Raw genomic sequence first — 24,854 nt, 5'->3', positions numbered from 1 at the left:
ATACAATTTATGCCCCTATACAGCGTTATGCAGTGTGTGTGTTTTGTTGTTCTTGTTCTTGTTCCATTTAGTTCTCTCATTTCAATGTACTTGTCTATCCAGTAAGACTTTAATAATGTTTTGCCTGAAGACATCATATGCCTATGTACACTATTGGTATGCTGACATGTAGCTTGTACGTTTAACTTGGCGTTTGTGTGATTACGAGCGGGACACCACTCCCACTGGAGTTAAAGTGAAGAAGAACTAACTAACTGTATGTGCATGTTACTTTGAAAAATATAGTTTTTCTTAAGACTTCATGTCCTCACTGTAGCAGGTATAGGCAATGCGACATCTTTCCTCTGGGATGCTGCTGCTGGGCTCCTTGTGGTGTGTTGTGTTCCTGTGGCCCTGTGACTCTGAGGCTACTACTAGAGACTACTATGAGGTGCTGGGTGTTCCTCAGTCTGCCACTGACAGGCAGGTCAAGAAGGCCTTTCATAAACTGGCCATGACATACCATCCAGACAGGAACAAAAGTCCCAATGCAGAGAAGATTTTCAGGGAGATAGCTGAAGGTAAGGTCCTTGGCTCACAACTTAATTTTTCTCTCTTTGATCAGTAAGAGCTGAATATATATATATATCGTACTGTGCTAATATATCTTGTTCATTTTAAGATAAACCTGACATTCTTTGCAAAGAGTGTGATGCAACCAATACCTGCAGACAGAGGCACGTTGTTTTGTCTCATACTGCACCACACTCAGACCACTATAACACCACTTTAACCTTTCAGAATAGGCTACCTTTTTTAAGCTCAGGTAATGTAGCATTGTGTTTTGGGTAATTGTGTGAGTGAATGGACTGGGAGACTTCAGAATTGCCAGTTCTATGGTAACAGAGTGCTCCTCTCTCCTCTTCAAGCGTACGAGGTGCTCTCAAACGAGGAGAAACTGAGGCGGTATGACCAGATGGGCCATGAGGCCTTCCAGACTGAGGGGGAGGATGGGGGTAAAGGGGACTGGGCTGGGGATGGAGGGTGCCAGGGCTCCTTCTACTTTAACCTGGAGGAGCTGTTCCAGGGCCTGAATCTGGACGAGGACCCCTTTCTGGAGGATCTGGGGGACTCCTGGAGCTTCCAGCTGGGGGGAGAGGATGAGGATGACCTCCATGAGTACCAGGCCTTCCTGGGTAGCAGCTTCTTTGACCTCTCGGGGGATCCCTTCAGCCAGATGGGGCTGGGGGACCATGAGGAGGGGTTTGGGGAGCAAGAGGGACAGCAGTTCTGCTGGAAGAAAACACACACAGATGGCAGTGCTGTGGAAGTGTGTGAGGGGGGATGATCTATCTATGTTTTCATGGGCTCATATAATGTTTGCAGTCAGGTGGGTTGAATGTGCAATAAAGTCACAGTGCCCTTACATCCATTATGTCTGGAGTTGATTCTGTCACAGAACAGCACATAGCGCCTGTGTTCCATAATATAAAGTGGACATTGGAAACGTTATATACTACTGAATGAGCTGTGCTGCTTTTATGGGCTAAAATAAGTTCCAGTTGTTTACCGGTCTGCAGGGTTGACTGAGGGGAACTCTATGGTCAGTTCTCCTATCTTTCCTGTATGGGTGTGGCCGTGGTCCAGACATATGAGTTACTCAGTAACTCATCGTTACTCCCCTCTCTGTTTTTCCCTGCGCCAGCACTTTCTTTGGTGTGACTGTTTTTTACCCTCTCACTCCTGCACAGAACCACCATGCACTTTGACCTAAAGGAAATCCTGTGCCTCTTCAGCAGTTAGTGTGTCTGTGTTTGTGCACCGCTGGCGTTAGGAGACAAAGGGTCTGGGCTTTTATATTTTTATCAAACTAACAGTTTTACCACACTACAGACGTTGGGGGAGCAACTGCACATACAGTAGCCTGCTGGTTAGAAAATGATGGTAAGTCTGATGTGTAGTATGATGTAGTTTGATAAGACAGTTTATCTACAGTTCCTGGTCATCATGTGATAGGCTGTGTGCCAGAGACACACCTTTTGCGTTTTACTTTTTAGCTGTGAAGATGATTTAAAACGAATCATACTGCAAGTATTAGAATGCTGATGTTTTTGTAAACCTGAAAGTGTGCTTTTGTGAGGGTGTGGTAATAATGGACATTTATCAGTGCAGGATGACAAGCTACTTTAAGTTAAACAACATTCAATAGCTGTAGCAATAACCATGTCTCATGATGAATGCTTTCTGGTGTTGTTTGGAGTCTGACAGAAATTACTGTTGTTGATTTCAGGAGGAGGCTAGAGAGGGGTCACTTAGTGTGAGTGTCCAAACCATCCGGGTCACTGAAGCCGTGAGAGACGGGGATGCACTGACCTTCGTAGTCATATCCCAGAAGGTGTGTAGTGTTCAGAGATAAATGAAATAGTCTCATAGTCTAATGTAGCCACTATTTTGGAGAATTACTGATTGTCAGAACCCTACTCAGTGGGACCTTAAAGCCTTGACGATAGCCATTAACTTAAGTAATAGTATAGTGTACAATTATGGTATATAGTATACATTGGTCAGTTTCTTATATCCTTTGTTGGATACAGTGACCATAAAGTTAGTATTTTTTCTCAGTGCCTCTTATTGTGTCCAGATGTACTATGAGATCAGGAGGAGGTTTTCAATGGTGTGCATGAATACTGTACCAAATGCACTTGTTCCCTGTTTGACTGTTGTGACATGTTGTTCTCTGTGCTCCCTCTCTCTCTCTCCATGTCCTAGTTGTCAGGCAGTGGGGAGTACCATGTGGCCAGGACTCATGAGGACTTTGAGTGGCTGCAGCAGTGTCTGTTCTCTCAGGAAGTGGTGCCTGGGATACTGGGGGTTATTGTTAGTATCCCACCTCTTATTGCCTACACCTGACACACGTTCGAAACCTGACACTGACCCTAACTAGTAAACCTATAAGCTTCAACAGTGACTATATATTGCTTTCAAATAAAGTTAAGAAACAAATGTCATATACAAAACATCTTTCTATGACATAGATCAGGGGTGACAAACTCATTCCATGGAGGGCCCAGTGTATGCAGGTTTTTCTTTTAAATGAACACATAGACAACAAGGTTAGGGGAGTTCCTTACTAATTAGTGACCTTATTTTATCAATCTAGTACAAGGGAGGAGCGAAAACCCGCAGACACTTGGCCCTCCTTGGAATGAGTTTGACACGTGATATAGACTGACCAGGTGAATCCAGGTGAAAGCTATGATCCCTTATGGATGTCACTTGTTAAATCCACTTCAATCAGTGTAGATGAAGGGGTGGAGACAGGTTAAAGAAGGATTTTTATGCCTTGAGACATGGATTGTGTATGTGTGCCATTCAGAGGGTGAATGAGCAAGACAAAAGATGTATGTGCCTTTGAACGGGGTATGGTAGTAGGTGCCAGGCGCATCGGTTTGTGTCAAGAACTGCAATGCAGCTGGGTTTTTCACGCTCAACAGTGTATCAAGAATGGTCCACCACCCTAAGGACATCCAGCCAACTTGACACAACTGTGGGAAGCATTGGAGTCAACATGGGCCAGCATCCCTGTGGAATGCTTTCGACACCTTGTAGAGTCCATGCCCCGACGAATTGAGGCTGTTCTGATGGCAAAGGGGGGTGCGCAACTCAATATTTGGAAGATCTTTCCTAATGATTTGGTATATTCTGTGTATATTTAAGCAATAAGGCACGAGGGGGTGTGGTATATGGCGAATTTACCACGGCTAAGGGCTGTTCTTATGCACGACGCAGCGCGGAGTGCCTGGATACAGCCCTTAGCCGTGGTATATTGGCCATATACCACAAACCCCAGAGGTGCCTTATTGCTATTATAAACTGGTTACCAACGTAATTAGAGCAGTAAAAATAAATGTTTTGTGATACCCGTGGTATATGGTCTGATATACCACGGCTGTCAGCCAATTAGCATTCAGGGTTCGAACCACCCAGTTTATAATTTCAAAATGTAGCCCAATGTAGGCTATACACCATTGCATTGGGAATTCAAGCCTCATAAAAAATACCACTGTGACTTCTCTACCTAGTTTCCTCCTCTACCAGCCAAGCCTCAGTTGAATGCACCAACCAAAGTTCTGAAACAACTTGGTATGTATTTTAACAAATATATTGCTTACAGCCCTGACCCAATGCACCTGACATCACACAGATATTTATCAACACATTGTCTGGGTTGGGAGCCAGAGCGATGGTGTTGGTCTCCGGTGGGGGGGGGGTTCCCTCGCTACAGAGGCCAATGCTTGCTAACAATGTGTTTGTTACAAATTATTATGTTGTATCATTAATTTGTGAAAACCAATACAAAAATATATATCTTACATCCAATGAAACTCTGCAACGTTGTTATGCATTGGTCAGTCTCTGGTCTGATATTGTATGGGTGGCCATACCAATGTTTTATATTGGTTATAAGTGAAAGATTTGGCTGTCTCACTGGGTCTGCTGTGTAGGTTTCTTGGCCATGGGGGAGGACTGGCGTACGTACTGCAGGGCACTGGAGACCTATCTCCAGCAGGTGGCAGCACACACCATGCTCAGCAAGAACAAGTGCCTGGAGAACTTCCTCACTAGCTCAGAGGTGCGTGTCATTACATTTTACATATTTAGCAGACGCTCTTATCCAGAGCGACTTACAGTTAGTGAGTGCATACATTTTCATACTGGCCCCCCGTGGGAAACGAACCCACAACCCGGGCGTTGCAAGCGCCATGCTCTACCAACTGAGCTACAGGGGACTACCACCAAACCACCTTCTCCAGCTGTTTAATCCTACCCTTTTCTCAATGTCTTATCCTCTCCTGTTCAGTTTGAGTCCAATCACCTCCATGTGTTTGACCTGAGTCTTTACCAATAATGACCTGTTTGGTTTCCAACTGGCCAGTTCCAGTTGTATGTCTTGTACTTTGTAACATGGTACATTTAGTAGCTAGGGATAATAGAGTTCAAACACAATGTTTAAGAGACTGGCAAACACAGATTATTCACACTTGTTTTGTAAAGTTCATCAGCATAGGGCTGGCAACATCCAGGAGATTGGGCACTTGCCCATGGGCTACATATAGGCTACTAAATATGTTTGCTTCATGTTAGTCACTTTGGATAAAAGTGCTAAATCAGCTTAATAATATTATCTTCAAAACGAAAAATCACAGACATGTTAGTGCTGAGAATAAGGATGTGAAAAACACATGAGCTTACTCAGCCAAGATGTTGTAGCGACCCTGGTTTATAAGTGTGGATATCCACTGCCACTTGAGCATGCCTTAGTGGCACAGTCAATTTCCACAGGGCTACGGGCCGGAAAGTTGAAGGGTCGAGCAGCACTCACTGCCTGTTTCATTACAATATATTAAGAAGCTGTAGATAGATGGTTATCTGATTTGGATCTATGGGAGTGTGCTGAAGTAGACCATTGCAGGATCTGACTTTGACAAATGACAATGTTGTCTGTATCTAAACAAGGGCAAGAGAACAGACCTCAGAAACATGTCACACACACTGCACTAAAGAGTAACTTCAGTTGATGACATTGTTAGACTGATGTTCTTGTTCACTAAGACCACAATGTGTGATTTGTCCTCTACACCAAAAAGATCTGTCTGTGACAAACTCTGTCTGTGACAAACTCTGATAAAAATAAACATTTTTTAACCTTTCTTTATGTTGTCAACGTGGAGAAAGATTAATTGCTCAGGGTGTACCAGCTACTTGGCAGAAAAGTAAGTTTCATATGTTAAACCACATCTTCCTTTCTCTCAAAAATGGCTGAAGTCCTACGTCTCTATTTAAAAAAGAATTGCACAACAGCAATATAAAAAGGAACTAAATAAACTTTAAGACATATACGGCTCGTTGTCTATGCTACACAAAAACAAACATTTCATCTTGTTACTTCACCAATCTTGCTCATCTCTTCTCTACAGTGTTTGGTTGGCCAACATCTGATCTCCTGTGAACAGCTAAGCACTAATCTTGTTTTACTGAGGTGGAGATGAAACATATATTTACAGTCATGTGTGCCAGATAAAACCACATGATACTGGGCACAATATCAGAGCTATATGCATTATAGGGCTGTGAGCCAATAGTAGTAGGCCTACTGTATAGTGGCTCTAGGAGGATCTTCCCATCTTGATGCTGGCGTACTCTGTTTCTCCACTACTCTCCAGACTCACAGCTGCTTTCCCCTTTCCTTTCATGTGGTCGATGGTGGAGTATGTCACTGATGGATCCTCCTGTAGAGAGGGACAATTACAAACACAAGATACATTCAGAGACACTGGCGCTGCTGCTTACATTTAGGATGCACAAATATGGAAATTCACACTAACTTACACGCTAATACTGAGTGTACAAAACATTAAGAACATCTGTTCTTTCCATGACAAATAGACTGAACAGATGAATCCAGGTGAAAGCTATGATACCTTATTGATGTCACTTGTTAAATCCACTGATTCCACCAGGCTAACAGAGAGCTTGGCTCAGTGCAAATGAAAGAACTCAGACTCTTCCAGGCTGAGAGTATGTGGTCAACTAGTATACTGATACTCAAGTTACCATACTCCAAAGTTTATTTTTAATGATTTGTAGACTTATACTATTATGATTTATATACATTTCACATACTGACCTTTAGATGCAGTTGGTAGGGATGTTTTAGTTGTGGGTGTTTTGAGTGGAGGTACTGTTGGACGTTTGGTGGTAGTGAGTGTTTTGGGTTGCTCTGACTCTAACAGAAGAGATCAGTAGCCTCGTGTTAGCCAGAATGGAGTTACATGTTAAAGTAACAAATCAACTATACCGTACATCCTAGCTATACATCCTAATGACTCCCAACTGTGAGGTGAGATTTGTTATATGTATTTGTTATAAGTATTAAAATCAAAGGGAGTGGTTGTTTTGCTCACTTCTACTCTGTTACCAGTGTTAACCATACTAATACTATGCAACTGTCATGTCAGGGACTCTACATACTGGTTTGTAGCCCTGTGTCAAGCCAATTCTGTTTTTATATCTTACTTGTGCCAATTAAGTGTGAACACTCAAAATTATGACATATATGATAAGAAACAAATGGATCAGATTTACAGTAGATCTCTTACCTTTAACAATGAGATTGAAAGTTCTGTATTGGCCGTTGTTGATGCCACACCTGTATTGTCTCACATCCGACTTGGTAAAGTGTGAGAGGAGGACAGAGAGGTTTCCAGGAGAGTTCTCAGTATTAAATATCTCCACTTCGGCACTCTGGGTTAATGTTACCCAAGAGCCACTGTTTTTTTTTATAGAGATGCCATGTGAAGCTGTTAGGTTTAGTCTTGGGGTCAGTGCAGGAGCAGAGCAGGAGGACAGACTGGCCTGAGTAGATAGTGAAGTCAATCTGACTAGTGCCTGACAGAGTGCATTCTGTTGAAAGAGACCAATTTGTTGATGCACACTTTTTCAATTTTAGATAATTATGAATCAAACTACTATCATAAGCACTTAATACTACTCATTACTAACAATACTTTTTTATATAATACAATAACAATTGGAAATTGCTGATCTACAACGGGCAATATAATTGGCTATGTATATTTGCCTTGTGCTGTTTGTCCCTGTTCTATACACAGTGATATATATATATATATATATACAGTGGGGGAAAAAAGTATTTAGTCAGCCACCAATTGTGCAAGTTCTCCCACTTAAAAAGATGAGAGAGGCCTGTAATTTTCATCATAGGTACACGTCAACTATGACAGACAAATTGAGGAAAAAAAATCCAGAAAATCCCATTGTAGGATTTTTTATGAATTTATTTGCAAATTATGGTGGAAAACAAGCAAGATTTCTGGCTCTCACAGACCTGTAACTTCTTCTTTCAGAGGCTCCTCTGTCCTCCACTCGTTACCTGTATTAATGGCACCTGTTTGAACTTGTTATCAGTATAAAATACACCTGTCCACAACCTCAAACAGTCACACTCCAAACTTCACAATGGCCAAGACCAAAGAGCTGTCAAAGGACACCAAAAACAAAATTGTAGACCTGCACCAGGCTGGGAAGACTGAATCTGCAATAGGTAAGCAGCTTGGTTTGAAGAAATCAACTGTGGGAGCAATTATTAGGAAATGGAAGACATACAAGACCACTGATAATCTCCCTCGATCTGGGGCTCCACGCAAGATCTCACCCCGTGGGGTCAAAATGATCACAAGAACGGTGAGCAAAAATCCCAGAACCACACGGGGGGACCTAGTGAATGACCTGCAGAGAGCTGGGACCAAAGTAACAAAGCCAACCATCAGTAACACACTACGCCGCCAGGGACTCAAATCCTGCAGTGCGAGACGTGTCCCCCTGCTTAAGCCAGTACATGTCCAGGCCCGTCTGAAGTGCATTTGGATGATCCAGAAGAGGATTGGGAGAATGTCATATGGTCAGATGAAACCAAAATTTAACTTTTTGGTAAAAACTCAACTCGTCATGTTTGGAGGACAAAGAATGCTGAGTTGCATCCAAAGAACACCATACCTACTGTGAAGCATGGGGTTGGAAACATCATGCTTTGGGGCTGTTTTTCTGCAAAGGGACCAGGACGACTGATCCGTGTAAAGGAAAGAATGAATGGGGCCATGTATCGTGAGATTTTGAGTGAAACCCTCCTTCCATCAGCAAGGGCATTGAAGATGAAACGTGGCTGGGTCTTTCAGCATGACAATGATCCCAAACACACCGCCCGGGCAACGAAGGAGTGGCTTCGTAAGAAGCATTTCAAGGTCCTGGAGTGGCCTAGCCAGTCTCCAGATCTCAACCCCATAGAAAATCTTTGTAGGGAGTTGAAAGTCTGTGTTGCCCAGCGACAGCCCCAAAACATCACTGCTCTAGAGGAGATCTGCATGGAGGAATGGGCCAAAATACCAGCAACAGTGTGTGAAAACCTTGTGAAGACTTACAGAAAACGTTTGACCTGTGTCATTGCCAACAAAGGGTATATAACAAAGTATTGAGAAACTTTTGTTATTGACCAAATACTTATTTTCCACCATCATATGCCAATAAATTCATTAAAAATCCTACAATGTGATTTTCTGGAATTTTTTTTCTCATTTTGTCTGTCATAGTTGACGTGTACCTATGATGAAAATTACAGGCCTCTCTCATCTTTTTAAGTGGGAGAACTTGCACAATTGGTGGCTGACTAAATACTTTTTTCCCCCACTGTATATATATATATATATATATATATATATATATATCAATCAATCAATCAATCAATTTTATTTTATATAGCCCTTCTTACATCAGCTAATATCTCGAAGTGCTGTACAGAAACCCAGCCTAAAACCCCAAACAGCTAGTAATGCAGGTGTAGAAGCACGGTGGCTAGGAAAAACTCCCTAGAAAGGCAAAACCTAGGAAGAAACCTAGAGAGGAACCAGGCTATGAGGGGTGGCCAGTCCTCTTCTGGCTGTGCCGGGTGGAGATTATAACAGAACCATGCCAAGATGTTCAAAAATGTTCATAAGTGACAAGCATGGTCAAATAATAATCAGGAATAAATCTCAGTTGGCTTTTCATAGCCGATCATTAAGAGTTGAAAACAGCAGGTCTGGGACAGGTAGGGGTTCCATAACCGCAGGCAGAACAGTTTAAACTGGAATAGCAGCAAGGCCAGGCGGACTGGGGACAGCAAGGAGTCACCACGGCCGGTAGTCCCGACGTATGGTCCTAGGGCTCAGGTCTCTCAGTTGGCTTTTCATAGCCGATCATTAAGAGTTGAATATATATATATATAACCATGATCTGAATCTCTTATGTACCTTTAGCTTTGAGTCCAACATCCCTGTAGTGGTTGTTGGTGATTTGACACCTGTATATCCCCCTGATCCTCCTCATTGAAGTGTGAGAGGAGGAGAGAGAGATTCCCAGGAAAGGTGCCAGCACTAAACATCTTCACTCTGAAGTGATCATTCTGGTTTAATTTTATTTCCGGTCCTTTGCCATTTTAAAAGAAGAACCATGTGATTTTGGGATGTTCAAACTGAGGTTCATGACAGGAGCAGGGCAGGAGCACAGTCTGCCCAATGTAGGCTGTCATCACCTGCAATGGATTGTTAGGACCAGCCAGGGTGCAGCCTGTTGAAACACAGAGAAACATAATACTTATTAAAATCTGCATGTCAGTCTTCGGCAACACAGTCTTGTGAGACCATTGATTTCTTCATCCTTGAACAGCATAGACAATCCATTATGGGAAGTACTGTACCTTCCTGTTAAGTAATCTAATATTACATTGTCTGAAACTGTTAAACATTATTTGAGAGATCTGCAACATAGTCAATATATACCCTTTAACAGTACCCATTTAGCAGATGCTTTTATCCAAAGTAAATCAATGGTTTATTTGACCACTAGTAATAAGATATGTCATTAACATTGTTTATGAACCAGAAAAAGAACTGCCGAAGGTTGACTCTCCCCAGAGTAAAAGCAACAAGCAACACTTATTTTGATTGTATATGCCTTAAACTCACTGCATTAGTATTTGTGCGCACAGTATCCGTTATTTAAAAACATGTTTTTGTAAGTAACTGAGGTCTCCATGACCACATACAGGTTAAGACAGTAGGACTCACCTTCATTTCCTGCAGTGATGTGAAGGACTAAGCTGATCAGAAACACAGAGATCCACCTGACTGTCTCCTGATGATGTAGAAAAACACAGAGACTATGTTCTGTGTATGTGTTGAGAGAGGGACTGAGTTTGACACTTTCCTTCCTTGACTGTGTAGACTGACAGTATGTGTAGCTGTGACATTGCCTGGAAAGTAGTGTGTGAATGTTATGCCCAGACTCTCAGCCCACATCCAGTTACACAAGTCTCTGCTTTTCCTTTTCTCTAGTTAGTCTTCCTCTTCTTATAGTCAGCTCTTCTCAAAATGATGTCAGTTGTCGAAAGGAATCATATACTGAACAAAAATATAAAACGAAACATTCAACAATTTCAATGATTTTACTGAGTTATAGTTCATATAAGGAAGTCCGTCAATTGAAATAAATTCATGAGGCCCTAATCTATGGATTTCACATGACTGGGCAGGGGCGCAGCCAGGGTGGGCCAATCATAATACGGCAATCAGAATACGGGCTTTATTACAGACAGAAATACTCCTCAGTTTCATCAGCTGTTTGGGTGGCTGGTCTCAGATGATCCCGCAGGTGAAGAAGCCGGATGTGGAGGTCCTGGGCTGGCGTGGTGACACGTGGTATGACGTTGTGAGGCCGGTTGGACGTACTGCCAAATTATCTAAAACGACGTTGGAGGCGGCTTATGCTAGAGAAATTAACATTCAATTTTCTAGCAACAGCTCTGGTGAACATTCCTGCAGTCAGCGTGCCAATTGCACGCTCCCTCAAAACTGAGATGTCTGTGACATTGTGTTGTGTGACAAAATGCACATTTTAGAGTGGCATTTTAATGTCCCAAGCACAAGGTGTGCCTGTATAATGATCATGCTGTTTAATCAGCTTCTTGAAATGCCACGCCTGTCAGGTGGATGGATTATCTTGGAAAAGGAGAAATGCTCACTAACAGGGATGAAAACAAATTACATGGATGTTGTGACGCAATTGTGAAGCCTCCGGAGGCACGCACAGGCCAAGTTGAGCTTTGTACCCCATAACAATGCGGAGGGCTCCGCATTGACATGATTGGTTGATGGTAGATGAGGGCGGGAGGTCCTGTATAAACACAAACTCACTTCCTTGACAACTTCCTTCATAACTGCTCTGTGCTGCTTGGCGAGGCGCAAGAAGTATGAATGTCCTGACTTCTGCAGAGGCCATATCACCGTAAATTCCGCACGGCCAATGCAGACGTCTGAATGACCATGCAGCGCCTTTAACTCCGCCTACCCGGCGGACCGGGAGATCTGTGGCTAAATCAAGTGCGTCTACTGCGCTGACCAATCGGATAGCTCAAATCACGACCCCGGCCACAGCAAAGTTTGATACTAGCCTACGTGAGATTTCATAACTTTTAAAACCATGACCGAGAGTGACTGTCAAAGAATACAGCAAAGATCTGCTGTTTTTACGAGTGAGTTCATGTCTACATTTTTAATCAGCACTGTCACTGTTTTTATTCAACACTATTACAAAACATAAAACACGCTTCACCCTACATCCACTCGTGCTGCAGCTGCAATGAATGAGTAGCCAAGTGTATCGATAGCCCTGTGTTTTTATTATTATTAGCAGCTCGTCGTGTCTATTTTAATATTGAGGAATATTTCACTTTCTCTGGTCATAGGAACAACATGAATTTGTGCACGAGGCAGATTTGGTGCGACTCGAGTTTCACCATTAGGTGGAAGACTGTCCCCTTTCTCTGGTCAGTCTCACAGGAGGAAAAGAAGGAGAGAGCAAGGACCGTGAGAGGCGGACCCTCTGCTGCTCTCGAGCTCCCTCCGCTGAGACTAATGCAGTGTTCAAAACAACTGGGAACTCGGAAAAACCCGAGATCCGACTGGGAAAAATAGTTTTGAACGGTCATCCAACTCGGAATTCTAAGTCGGAAACTCTGGCATCTTTCTAGAGCTCCGACTTTGACCTGAAGATCACAATAAAAGGCCACTCTAAAATGTGCAGTTTTGTCACACAACACAATGCCACAGATGTCTGAAGTTGAGGGAGCGTGCAATTGGCATGCTGACTGCAGGAATGTCCACCAGAACGGTTGCCAGATAATCTAATGTTAATTTCTCTAACATGTGAGTTCCTGGGCTGGCGTTGTTTTAGAGAATTTGGCAGTACATCCAACCGGCCTCACAACCGCAGACCAGGTGTAACCACGCCAGCCCAGGAACTCCACATCTGGCTTCTTCCCCTGCGGGATCGTCTGAGACCAGCCAGCTGATTATACTGTGGGTTTGCACAATCAAATAATCTTTGCACAAACTGTCAAAAACCGTCTCAAGGAAGCTCATCTGCGTTCTCGTCATCCTCATCAGGGTCTTGACTTGACTGCAGTTCGGCTTCGTAACCGACTTCAGTGGACAAATGCTCACCTTTGATGGCCACTGGCACGCTGAAAAGTGTGCTCTTCACGGATTAATCCCGGTTTCAACTGTACCGGGTAGATGGTAGACAGCGTGCATGGAGTTGTGTGGGCGAGCGGTTTGCTAATGTCAACGTTGTGAACAGAGTGCCCTATGGTGGCGATGGGATTATGGTATGGGCAGACATAAGCTACGGACAATGAACACAATTGCATTTTATCGATGACCATTTGAATGCACAGAGATACCGTAACGAGATCCTGAGGCCCATTGTCGTGCCATTCATCCACCGCCATCACCTCATGTTTCAGAATGATAATGCATAGCCCCATGTCGCAAGGATCCGTACACAATTCCTGGAAGCTGAAAATGTCCCACTTCTTCCATGGCCTGCATATTCACCAGACATGTCACCCATTGAGCATGTTTGGGATGCTCTGGATCGACGTGTACGACTGCATGTTCCAGTTCCCGCCAATATCCAGCAACTTCGCACAGCCATTGAAGATGAGTGGGACAACATTCCACAGGTCACAGTCTACAGCCTGATCAACTATGCGAAGGAGATGTCTCGCCGCATGAGGCAAATGGTGGTCACACCAGATACTGACTTTTTTTGGTCCACGCCCCTACTTTTTTTGGAAGGTGTCTGTGACCAACCGATGCATATCTGTATTCCCAGTCATGTGAAATCCATAGATTAGGGCCTAATTTATTTATTTCCTTTATATGAACTGTAACTCAGTAAAATCTTAGAAATTGTTGCATGTTGCGTTTTATATTTTTGTTCACTGTAATATTGGCAGGCCAGGCATATAGCCAGTATGCTGTGATAATGTATTAGGCCAACTGCACAAACATCATTCCTACAGAACTGTTTTTATTAGGTTAATGTTGCATTTTTTTATGTCATGTTAAAAAAGAAAAATCAGACCGGTAGATCTCGATTTGCTTTTTGACTGTGAAAGTGACCTTGACGCCGAAAAGGTTGGTGACCACTGATGTACAGAGACTTCTGTGGTCATTCTGTGATAACATGTATGTGTTGATTACCCAAAATGATGAGATTATGATGAAAATCAATGTCTTACCTTTAACAATGAGTCAGATGTTTTGAAATTGTGTGTCTCTGATTCTACACATGTAATCTCCCTGATCCCACTTGGTGAGGTTTGAGAGGTCCCAGGGGAGTTCTCAGTATTAAACATCTTCACCCTGTTTTGTAGAGAACGTTCTGGGTTGATAGTCTGAGTTCTGTCTATCTCTGACTTTAGACCATGTAAAGCTGTGAGGTTTGGCCTGCGGTTCAGTACAAGAGCAGGGCAGGAGAACAGACTGGCGCGAGGAGGCAGTGATCTCATGCTGTTGATCGTAAGTGTCTGGCAGAATGCACCCTGTTGAAAAATCCATGTCTCAAGGCTTAAAAATCCTTCTTTAACCTGGCTCCTCCCCTTCATCTACACTGATTGAAGTGAAATTAACAGGTGACATCAATAAGGGATCATAGCTTTCACCTGGATTCACCTGGTCAGTCTGTCATGGAAAGAGCAGGTGTTCCTAGTGTTTTGTACACTCAGTGTGCAGTTGAAGTCGGAAGTTTACATACACCTTAGCCAAATACATTTAAACTCAGTTTTTCACAATTCCTGACATTTAATCCTAGTAAAAAATTCCCTGTCTTCGGTCAGTTAGGATCACCACTTTATTTTAAGAATGTGAAATGTCAGAATAATTGTAGAGAAAATGATTTATTTAAGCTTTTATTTATTTCATCACATTCCCAGTGGGTCAGAAGTTTACATACACTCAATTAGTATTTGGTAGCATTGCCTTTAAATTGTTTAACTTGGGTCAAACGTTTCGGGTAGCCTTCCACAAACTTCCCACAATAAGTTGGGTGAATTTTGGCCTATTCCTCCTGACAGAGCTGGTGTAACTGAGTCAGGTTTGTAGGCCTCCTTGCTCGCACACGCTTTTTCAGTTCTGCCCACACATTTTCTATAGGATTGAGGTCAGGGCTTTGTGATGGCCACTCCAATACCTTCACTTTGTTGTCCTTAAGCCATTTTGCCACAACTTCGGAAGTATTCTTGGGGTCATTGTCCATTTGGAAGACCAATTTGCGACCAAGCTTTAACTTCCTGACTGATGTCTTGAGATGTTGCTTCAATATATCCACATCATTTTAATTCCTCATGATGCCATCTATTTTGTGAAGTGCACCAGTCCCTCCTGCAGCAAAGCACCCCCACAGCATGATGCTGCCACCCCCGTGCTACACGGTTGGGATGGTGTTCTTCGGCTTGCAAGCCACCCCCTTTTTCTTCCGAACATAACGATGGTCATTATGGCCAAACAGTTATATTTTTGTTTCATCAGACCAGAGGACATTTCTCCAAAAAGTACGATCTTTGTCCCCATGTGCAGTTGCAAACCGTAGTCTGGCTTTTTTATGGCGGTTTTGGAGCAGTGGCTTCTTCCTTGCTGAGCAGCCTTTCAGGTTATGTCGATATAGGACTCTGTGGATATAGATACTTTTGTACCTGTTTCCTCCATCATCTTCACAATGTCCTTTGCTGTTGTTCTGGGATTGATTTGAAATTTTCGCACCAAAGTACGTTCATCTCTAGGAGACAGAACGCGTCCCCTTCCTGAGCGGTATGACGGCTGCGTGGTCCCATGGTGTTTATACTTGCGTACTATTGTTTGTACAGATGAACGTGGTACCTTCATGCATTTGGAAATTGCTCCCAAGGATGAACCAGACTTGTGGAGGTCTACAAAAAAATGTCTGAGGTCTTGGCTGATTTCTTTTGATTTTCCCATGATGTCAAGCAAAGAGGCACTGAGTTTGAAGGTAGGCCTTGAAATACATCCACAGGTACACCTCCCATTGACTCAAATGATGTCAATTAGCCTATCAGAAGCTTCTAAAGCCATGATATCATTTTCTGGAATTTTCCAAGCTGTTTAAAGGCACAGTCAACTTAGTGTATGTAAACTTCTGACCCACTGGAATTGTGATACAGTGAATTATAAGTGAAATAATCTGTCTGTAAACAATTGTTGGAAAAATGACTTGTGTCATGCACAAATTAGATGTCCTAACCGACTTGCCAAAACTATAGTTTATTAACAAGACATTTTTAGAGTGGTTGAAAAACGAGTTTTAATGACTCCAACCTAAGTGTATGTAAACTTCCGACTTCAACTGTACGTGGTAAACTTTCATTCGGAGGTTGTAGCATGCTAATGATGGGTATAGGGAATACTGTAGATGACTATATATAGTGCCTTCAGAAAGTATTTATACCGCTTTACTTATTCCACATTTTGTTGTGTTACAGCCTGAATTCAAAATGGATTACATGTATTTATTTTCTCACCCATCTACACACAATACCCCATAATGACAAAGTGAAAACATGTTTTTAGAAATGTTGATACATTTATTGAAAAATAAATACAGAGTCAATACATGATAGAATCATCTTTGGCAGCATTTACAGCTGTGAGTCTTTCTGGGTATGTCTCTAAGAGCTTTGCACACCTGGATTGTACAATATTTGCACATTATTCTTTTTTTAAATTCTTCAAGCTCTGTCAAGTTGGTTGTTGATTATCGCTAGACAACCATTTTCAAGTCTTGCCATAGATCTCCAAGCCGATTTAAGTCAAAACTGTAACTAGGCCACTCAGGAACATTCAATGTCGTGTTGATAAGCAGCTCGAGGGTATATTTGGCCTTGTGTTTGAGGTTATTGTCCTGCTGAAAGGTGAATTTGTCTCCCAGTGTCTGTTGGAAAGCAGACTGAACCAGGGTTTCCTCTAGGATTTAGTGCTTAGCTCTATTTTTATTTTATTTTTATCCAAATAAACTCACTAGTACTTGCTGATGGCAAGCACACTCATAACATGATGGAGCCACCATCATGCTTCCAAATTTGAAGAGTGGTACTCAGTGATGTGTTGGATTTGCCCCAAACATAACACTTTGCATTTAGGAAATAAAGTTAACTTCTTTTCCATATTTTTTGTAGTTTGACTTTAGTGCCTTATCGCAAACAGAATGCTTGTTTTGGAATATTTTTTATTCTGTACAGGCTTCCATTTAGATTAGTATTGTGGAGTAACTACAATGTTGTTGATTCATCCTCTGTTTTCTCCCGTCACTGCCATTAAATTCTGTAACTTTTTTAAAGTCACCATTGGCCTCATGGTGAAATCCATGCGCAGTTTCCTTCCTCACCGGCAACTGAGTTAGGAAGGTCGCCTGTATCTTTGTGTGACTGGGAGTATTGATACACAATCCAAAGTGTAATAACTTCACCATGCTCAAAGGGATATTCAATGTCTGTTTTACCCACTTACCAAGAGTTGCCCCTTGCGAGGCTTTGGAAAACCTCTGTGGTCTTTGTGGTTGAATCTGTGGTTGAAATTCACTGCTCTACTGAGGGACCTTACAGATAATTGTATGTGTGGGGTACAGAGATAATCATTTTAAACACTATTATTGCTCACTGAGTGAGTCCATGTGACTAGTTAAGCAAATTTTTACTCCTGAACTTATTTAGGCTTGCCATAACAAAGGGGTTGAATACTTATTGGCTCAAGACATTTCAGCTTTTCATTTTTAATTAATTTGTAAAAATGTCTAACATAATTCCACTTTGACAATAGGGGGTATTGTGTGTAGGCCAGTGACCCAACGTCTCAATTTAATCATTTTAAAATTCAGGCTGTAACACAACAATGTGGAAAAAGTCAAGGGGTGTGAATACTTTCTGAAGGCAGTACATTTTAAGGTAGGCCATCTCATTTAATATTTTTGTAGAGAGGTCAGCCTTCTGCTGTTGCTTGTTTCAAGTTCCATTACTAGTGATGTGAGCTGCATGTCTTACCCTTAACAGTGAATTTGATGTATCTGAATTCTGTGTCAATGATATCACACCTGTACAATCCCTGATCCTCCTCAGTGAGGTGTGAGAGGAGTAGAGAGGTTCCCAAGAGAGTTCTCAGTATTAAACATCACTCTGTGGTTATTATAGATTTCTGTAGGCTTAACCTAAAGACTGCTTTGTCTTAAAGTGCCATGTGAGTCTGGGAGGTTTGGCCAGGAGTTCAGGGCAGGAGTGTAGGCTCGGCCCTAATTTATGTGCTCTCTGACACCTGGAGTTGCATGGCAAGTGGTCCAGGAACAAAGGACAATGCCAAAGGACTAGTCAGCCCTTCCCCCTCTGAAGGGCCAAAATGTATGTCTCTGTTACAGTATCCCGAGCACTGAATATTGAATGTGGTAGAAACCATACATGGATACTATAGTATTATTCTATCTTAAACTTGTTCACTGAGGATAACTCTGATGCTATCTATATATATGTATGATCTCTGTGGTAACTTGTATCTGTATACGGTGAACTCTAATTACTCTCAAAAAGGTTTTATGGTCCTATCAGGAATTCGGTCTTATTTACATTGGACTCATCCCCCACACAAGCCTCTAAATGCTGTGACACCCTGTAGAGATTGGGCCTTGGTGGTCAGGTTACACTGTAAACTTGGTATTGTTTGATTGATTGGTCAATAGTGGTTGGTCTTGGGTTGAAAGGTTACACCTTCAGATGTTATAAATGGAATGAAATGCCTTTGTTTTCTGTCTTATCCAGTATCCTAGGCTTCTGGGCCTTTGGCCTAGTAAGCATCTCTTTGTCCATGCTTTGCCTTGTATAATTAACCTTAGAATCTATATGCCTAGAATAAGCCTTTGTTAATGTCAGTATTGCCTTGTAACTTAAGCTTTATGCCTTGTATGTGAACCCATTCATTTTACAAAGTTATTAAATAATACTTGCTTTGATATTAGCTTCTCATGACCATTCGTTGATCTTAGTCAGCTAAACGCATAAGACTTGATTGCACATGCTTCAACTGTAGTCTCTTGCATCTTGCTAATTATCTTTTATAGAGTCAGATAAACATTGAATAGGCTAATTGCTTAGTCTTATTACGAGTCGCATGTGAGATATTTATAATATCATACAGTGGGGGAAAAAAGTATTTAGTCAGCCACCAATTGTGCAAGTTCTCCCACTTAAAAAGATGAGAGAGGTCTGTAATTTTCATCATAGGTACACGTCAACTATGACAGACAAATAGGGAGAAAAAAAATCCAGAAAATCACATTGTAGGATTTTTAATGAATTTATTTGCAAATTATGGTGGAAAATAAGTATTTGGTCACCTACAAACAAGCAAGATTTCTGGCTCTCACAGACCTGTAACTTCTTCTTTAAGAGGCTCCTCTGTCCTCCACTCGTTACCTGTATTAATGGCACCTGTTTGAATTTGTTATCAGTATAAAAGACACCTGTCCACAACCTCAAACAGTCACACTCCAAACTCCACTATGGCCAAGACCAAAGAGCTGTCAAAGGACACCAGAAACACAATTATAGACCTGCACCAGGCTGGGAAGACTGAATCTGCAATAGGTAAGCAGCTTGGTTTGAAGAAATCAACTGTGGGAGCAATTATTAGGAAATGGAAGACATGCAAGACCACTGATAATCTCCCTCGATCTGGGGCTCCATGCAAGATTTCACCCCGTGGGGTCAAAATGATCACGGTGAGCAAAAATCCCAGAACCACACGGGGGGACCTAGTGAATGACCTGCAGAGAGCTGGGACCAAAGTAACAAAGCCTACCATCAGTAACACACTACGCCGCCTGGGACTCAAATCCTGCAGTGCCAGACGTGTCCCCCTGCTTAAGCCAGTACATGTCCAGGCCCGTCTTAAGTTTGCTAGAGTGCATTTGGATGATCCAGAAGAGGATTGGGAGAATGTCATATGGTCAGATGAAACCAAAATAGATTTTTTTGGTAAAAACTCAACTCGTCGTGTTTGGAGGACAAAGAATGCTGAGTTGCATCCAAAGAACACCATACCTACTGTGAAGCATGGGGGTGGAAACATCATGCTTTGGGGCTGTTTTTCTGCAAAGGGACCAGGACGACTGATCTGTGTAAAGGAAAGAATGAATGGGGCCATGTATCGTGAGATTTTGAGTGAAAACCTCCTTCCATCAGCAAGGGCATTGAAGATGAAACGTGGCTGGGTCTTTCAGCATGACAATGATACCAAACACACCGCCCGGGCAACGAAGGAGTGGCTTCGTAAGAAGCATTTCAAGGTCCTGGAGTGACCTAGCCAGTCTCCAGATCTCAACCCCATAGAAAATCTTTGGAGGGAGTTGAAAGTCCGTGTTGCCCAGCGACAGCCCCAAAACATCACTGCTCTAGAGGAGATCTGCATGGAGGAATGGGCCAAAATACCAGCAACAGTGTGTGAAAACCTTGTGAAGACTTACATAAAACGTTTGACCTGTGTCATTGCCAACAAAGGATATATAACAAAGTATTGAGAAACTTTTGTTATTGACCAAATACTTATTTTCCACCATAATTTGCAAATAAATTCATTAAAAATCCTACAATGTGATTTTCTGGATTTTTTTCTTCTCATTTTGTCTGTCATAGTTGACGTGAAGATGAAAGTTGACTATGATGAAAATTACAGGCCTCTCTCATCTTTTTAAGTGGGAGAACTTGCACAATTGGTGGCTGACTATATATATATTTTTTCCCACTGTATACACAGTATATACACATGTCAAATATTACTGCCCACTACAGGAGCACAGACTGACCTGTGTAGGCAGGGATCTCCTGCTGTGGGTTGTTAGTGCCTGACAGAGTACAGCTTGCAAAAGCACAGTGTAACAATCTTTAGATTACATTTCAAATTCAGGATTCTGCATGTACTGTGTCTGTAGGCAATCAAATATGCAACTAGTGCCTCTTAACAGAATCCATTGCAGTTGCACTTATGATCAACTTAAATGTTAAGCTCTTACTTTTAACAACTAAGCAAGGTACTGTTTGTTACATTGTGTCACACAAACTGACTGTTGAATGAATGTCTTGATAAATACAGCCAGATAAATGCAATAAGTAACACGTCTTGTGTTTGTGATTCTTCAGTTTTACTGAAGCATACAATATACATTTTAATCTGCAATGTATTCTGCTTTGTATCATTCAACAACACATACAGTATAGTGTACATTGTATATTGGTATTTACATACATCTTATATGATTTATTTTATTTATTTTGTATGAGTTGTTTGTCTCCATTACATGAAATAACCTACACATGTAAAAAACACTCTACCTGCCGTGATATGAAGGAAAGAGCAAGATGCTGTAAACCAAGATACTGTTTGTTCAGTGTGTTTTAAGTGTTAAAAGAAACGGAATTTGACACACTCCCCCTGAGTGTTGCCTCTGATAACGGTATTTCAGTACTGTATGTGTGAAGGTAGTCATAGAAGTAGACTGGAGTGTATGAGGACTGTCATTACCCCCTGACTCTCAGCCTACATCCGGTTCCAGGTCACTCTAACAGGCCTTTCTGTTTCTCTTTTTTTCTCTAAATAGTCATATTCCTCTTATTACAGTCAGCTCTTCTCAAAATGAAGTGTGTCAATATAGGAGATTATTGTCTGACAATACCATTATTTTGCATTGTAGTATGATGTAATGAAATGAGTTACTCGTACCCTTAATCAGTCCCTTTCGTGTGTGTGTGTGTGTGTGTGTGTGTGTGTGTGTGTGTGTGTGGGAATGCATACGTGGGTGCGCTCCAGCCCCCAGGTCGTCAGAGGGTGAGGAAGGGTATCTTCAACCGCCTGAGCCAGGCCATGGATGGGATGAGGAGGGAGGGCCACAAGGTACCTCAGTATAATATACTGGACAATCAAAACCTAACCCTGCACCTTCCACATGTCACTCTAAGGACAATCAAGAACTAACCCCATCCCTACATACCCTATCACATCCATATACATTAACCAGACAATACTGTGTGTTCAGCACAACATCCACAATAGCTGAAAGTGTTTAGAAGATTTGTGTGTTGTCATATTGTCAGAAGTGAATCAGGACATGACTTTCTGTCTCCAGGATGTGGATGACTTTTTTCAGACTGAGCGTGATAACAACTTAACCCTCACAGGGTGCTCCAAATCAGCAACAGAGGTTAGTGCTATGTACCATTCTCTCTCTGTCTCTTGGCCTGTTTTGGTTGTTTGCAGCCCCTCCAATATCTACTCTTTTTCCAGAGGTTCATTGACGTGGTGCTGACAGAACAAAGTAAGACATTTGCTTTGTTTCTCATGATGCTTAGTATGTGTAAGAGAGTGAGGTTGTGATTGAGTGTTGTTGCAAATGTTCTATTGTGGCTATAAACTACGTTTTTGAATTGAGTATGTGTTTGTGTGGTTTCTGCTGCTGTGCCTTACCATGTGTTTCCCCAGAACTAGCAGTGGCTTGTGGACACTTCTCAACCTCTCTGCATCTCTGTGTGGAGCAGGAGGAAGACTCCACTGTCCTGGCCTTCTCAAAGTGAGAGAACCACACCACAGATATCATAGATACAATAAACCAGTGGTATTCAAAGTTGGGTTTGGGGTGGCCAAAATTAAACAATAGGAATAAAATAATATATATTAAGAGTACAGATTATTGTATGGGACAATATATATATATTTTTTAGAAAGATAATTAGAAAAATACTTTTATTGAGTAAATGTATTTATTGGTTTCTTTTAATTTTGATAAGAGATTAAAATGAAATGAAGGTTAGGCCTATTTGTTGATGTAAAAATAAAAATGTACAGATTTGGTTGTGACATTAGATTTGGGGTGGGGTCTCCAGATATTCTGGCGGACAAAATTGGGTCCCCGCTTAAAAAGTTTGAATACCACTGCAATAAACGATCTGTCTTCACCATGTATATGGGGCGGTGGTTTATTTAAAAGGGACTCACCTATTCCCCTGTTTCTTCCTGCAGGATATGTGTCAAGCTGTCTGAGGTCATAGATTCAATCAAGGTAAAATGTCATCCTCGCAGTGTGGAAATATCAATTTGACCAAACAACAAAAATTGCATGTAAAAAAAGACTGGGTGCATATTTCACATGATTTACCACACATATGCATTGCTAATTATGTTTGTCTCTTTCTCTGTGGGCAGAGAAACTTTGAGAGTGTTGCTGAGAACAACTTGAGCACTATGGGGCTGGGGCTGGATCTGGAGTCTCGGTACCAAGAGGCAGAGAAGGTCAGACATCATCTTTCATTACTAGGCCAGGAGTTTTTCCTGTCTACATGACCTGACTGGGAAAAACTCCTGGCCTTAGTCTTAGCTGCTCAGTTATTGGTGAACAACAACACTGTTCAGTATTAGTGTTGTAACTGTTAGTGCTCACAGTTTGTATTAGGACATACTGTCATTTCCATTAAGACATGATGGAAAAACCTCAACCCATTCAGCTTTCATAGACATCACAAACTGCATAGGAAACTCTTTACACATATTATTGATATTAAAGTTGTTTATTAAGTATTATCTTTATGGATAAATAAGTATGATCTTTGAGCCCTTTGAGTGTGTTGTGTTGTAGGAGATGCTGTACAGGAGGACCTGTAAGCTTGTGGAGCTAGAAACAGCCAGCAGGAACGCAGAGAGAGCCAAGCCTGTGAAGAAAGCTGCTGTGAGTGTTGTTCACACAGACAGACACATCAGGCACTGCTTGTTCCTCATAAATCCAGCAGGTGTCAGTAGTGCTCTCTCATCTAGAGCCAACTGCTTATATGGCTTGAGACTGTCATGACTGCATAAAGATGTCCAAGTAAAAAATATAGTTGAATTGGTACTGGTGAACTGCAATACAATTAAACAGTGTTTACACTTTTTCCAATGTGCACTTATCAGGACTCGATTGTATATTGACTAATAGTTCTGAAACTGGGTTATGTTCTGCACTGTGTGAGTGATGTATTTTCCTCTCTGATTCAGATGGATGAATTGAAGGTGGCAGCTGAGAAGGAGTTTGATCATGTATCTGGAGTGGCTAAACAGGAGGTACGTATAGCCCAGTGGACTGCTGCCTTAACCTTTCACCTCCAATTCTCACTTCATTCTGACTCTCTCCCCTTAGCAGCTCTTATACAACAGAATGTTGCTTTTTGTCTGCTGAGTCTTGACTGAAATAAATGTTCTGTTCTATTTGATTCTAAAGTTCAGTGGTGTGTGTGTGTGTTCCAGATAGCAAGGTTCCACAGTGCTCGTGTGGAGTTGTTGCGCCAGGCTCTGATTCTGTGGTGTGAGAAGCAGCTTGAAACAGCCAGGGACACCTCCACCCGCTACAGCCAGCACTTGCAGGCCTTCAAAGAGCTGGGGGAGTGACCACCACGGGCCAGACACATCCCCTGCCATGACCGCCACACACCCCTCTGACCCACCTGAACACAGTTTGACTCTGTCTGAGCACCTCACACTAAATATGTCCATGTATTGTCTATGTATGCGTCAAACCCTGCTTCCATTAAACGTGTAAATGTAAGGAAATCAGCATAATCCTTATAGCAATAATAACCCAATAGCTTTAGCTTTCTCTCTCTCTCTCTCTCTCTCTCTCTCTCTCTCTCTCTCTCTCTCTCTCTCTCTCTCTCTCTCTCTCTCTCTCTCTCTCTCTCTCTCTCTCTCTCTCTCTCTCTCTCTCTCTCTCTCTCTCTCTCTCTCTCTCTCTCTCTCTCTCTCTCTCTCACAGTCACATAGTCACATACTGTGTCCTCTGTCCAAACCCCTCTCACACTCACACCTTAGTAGAGAGGGAGTTGGAATCTCTGTCAGTAGTGTGTA

The 24,854-nt window shown here is 42.0% G+C and overlaps 1 protein-coding gene across 1 annotated transcript; it reads left to right on the top strand.

Moving 5' to 3' along the window:
- Positions 1-328: 328 nt before the first annotated feature.
- On the top strand, positions 329-24,398 carry LOC311134023 (uncharacterized protein; the record flags this gene model as incomplete). The annotated part of the gene is made up of 15 exons (XM_084167637.1): positions 329-560; positions 909-1,309; positions 2,270-2,374; positions 2,749-2,856; positions 4,062-4,122; positions 4,485-4,612; positions 21,795-21,878; positions 22,111-22,185; positions 22,269-22,299; positions 22,464-22,551; positions 23,001-23,040; positions 23,184-23,270; positions 23,614-23,703; positions 24,009-24,074; positions 24,258-24,398. 15 exons carry the CDS (start codon positions 329-331, stop codon positions 24,396-24,398), a joined length of 1,737 nt encoding a protein of 578 aa, XP_084023763.1.
- Positions 24,399-24,854: the final 456 nt, after the last annotated feature.

The sequence above is a fragment of the Coregonus lavaretus genome (genome assembly GCF_964263955.1).
Source record: "Coregonus lavaretus genome assembly, chromosome: 8".
NCBI lineage: Eukaryota > Metazoa > Chordata > Actinopteri > Salmoniformes > Salmonidae > Coregonus > Coregonus lavaretus.
This window is presented reverse-complemented; position numbering and strand designations above follow the sequence as displayed.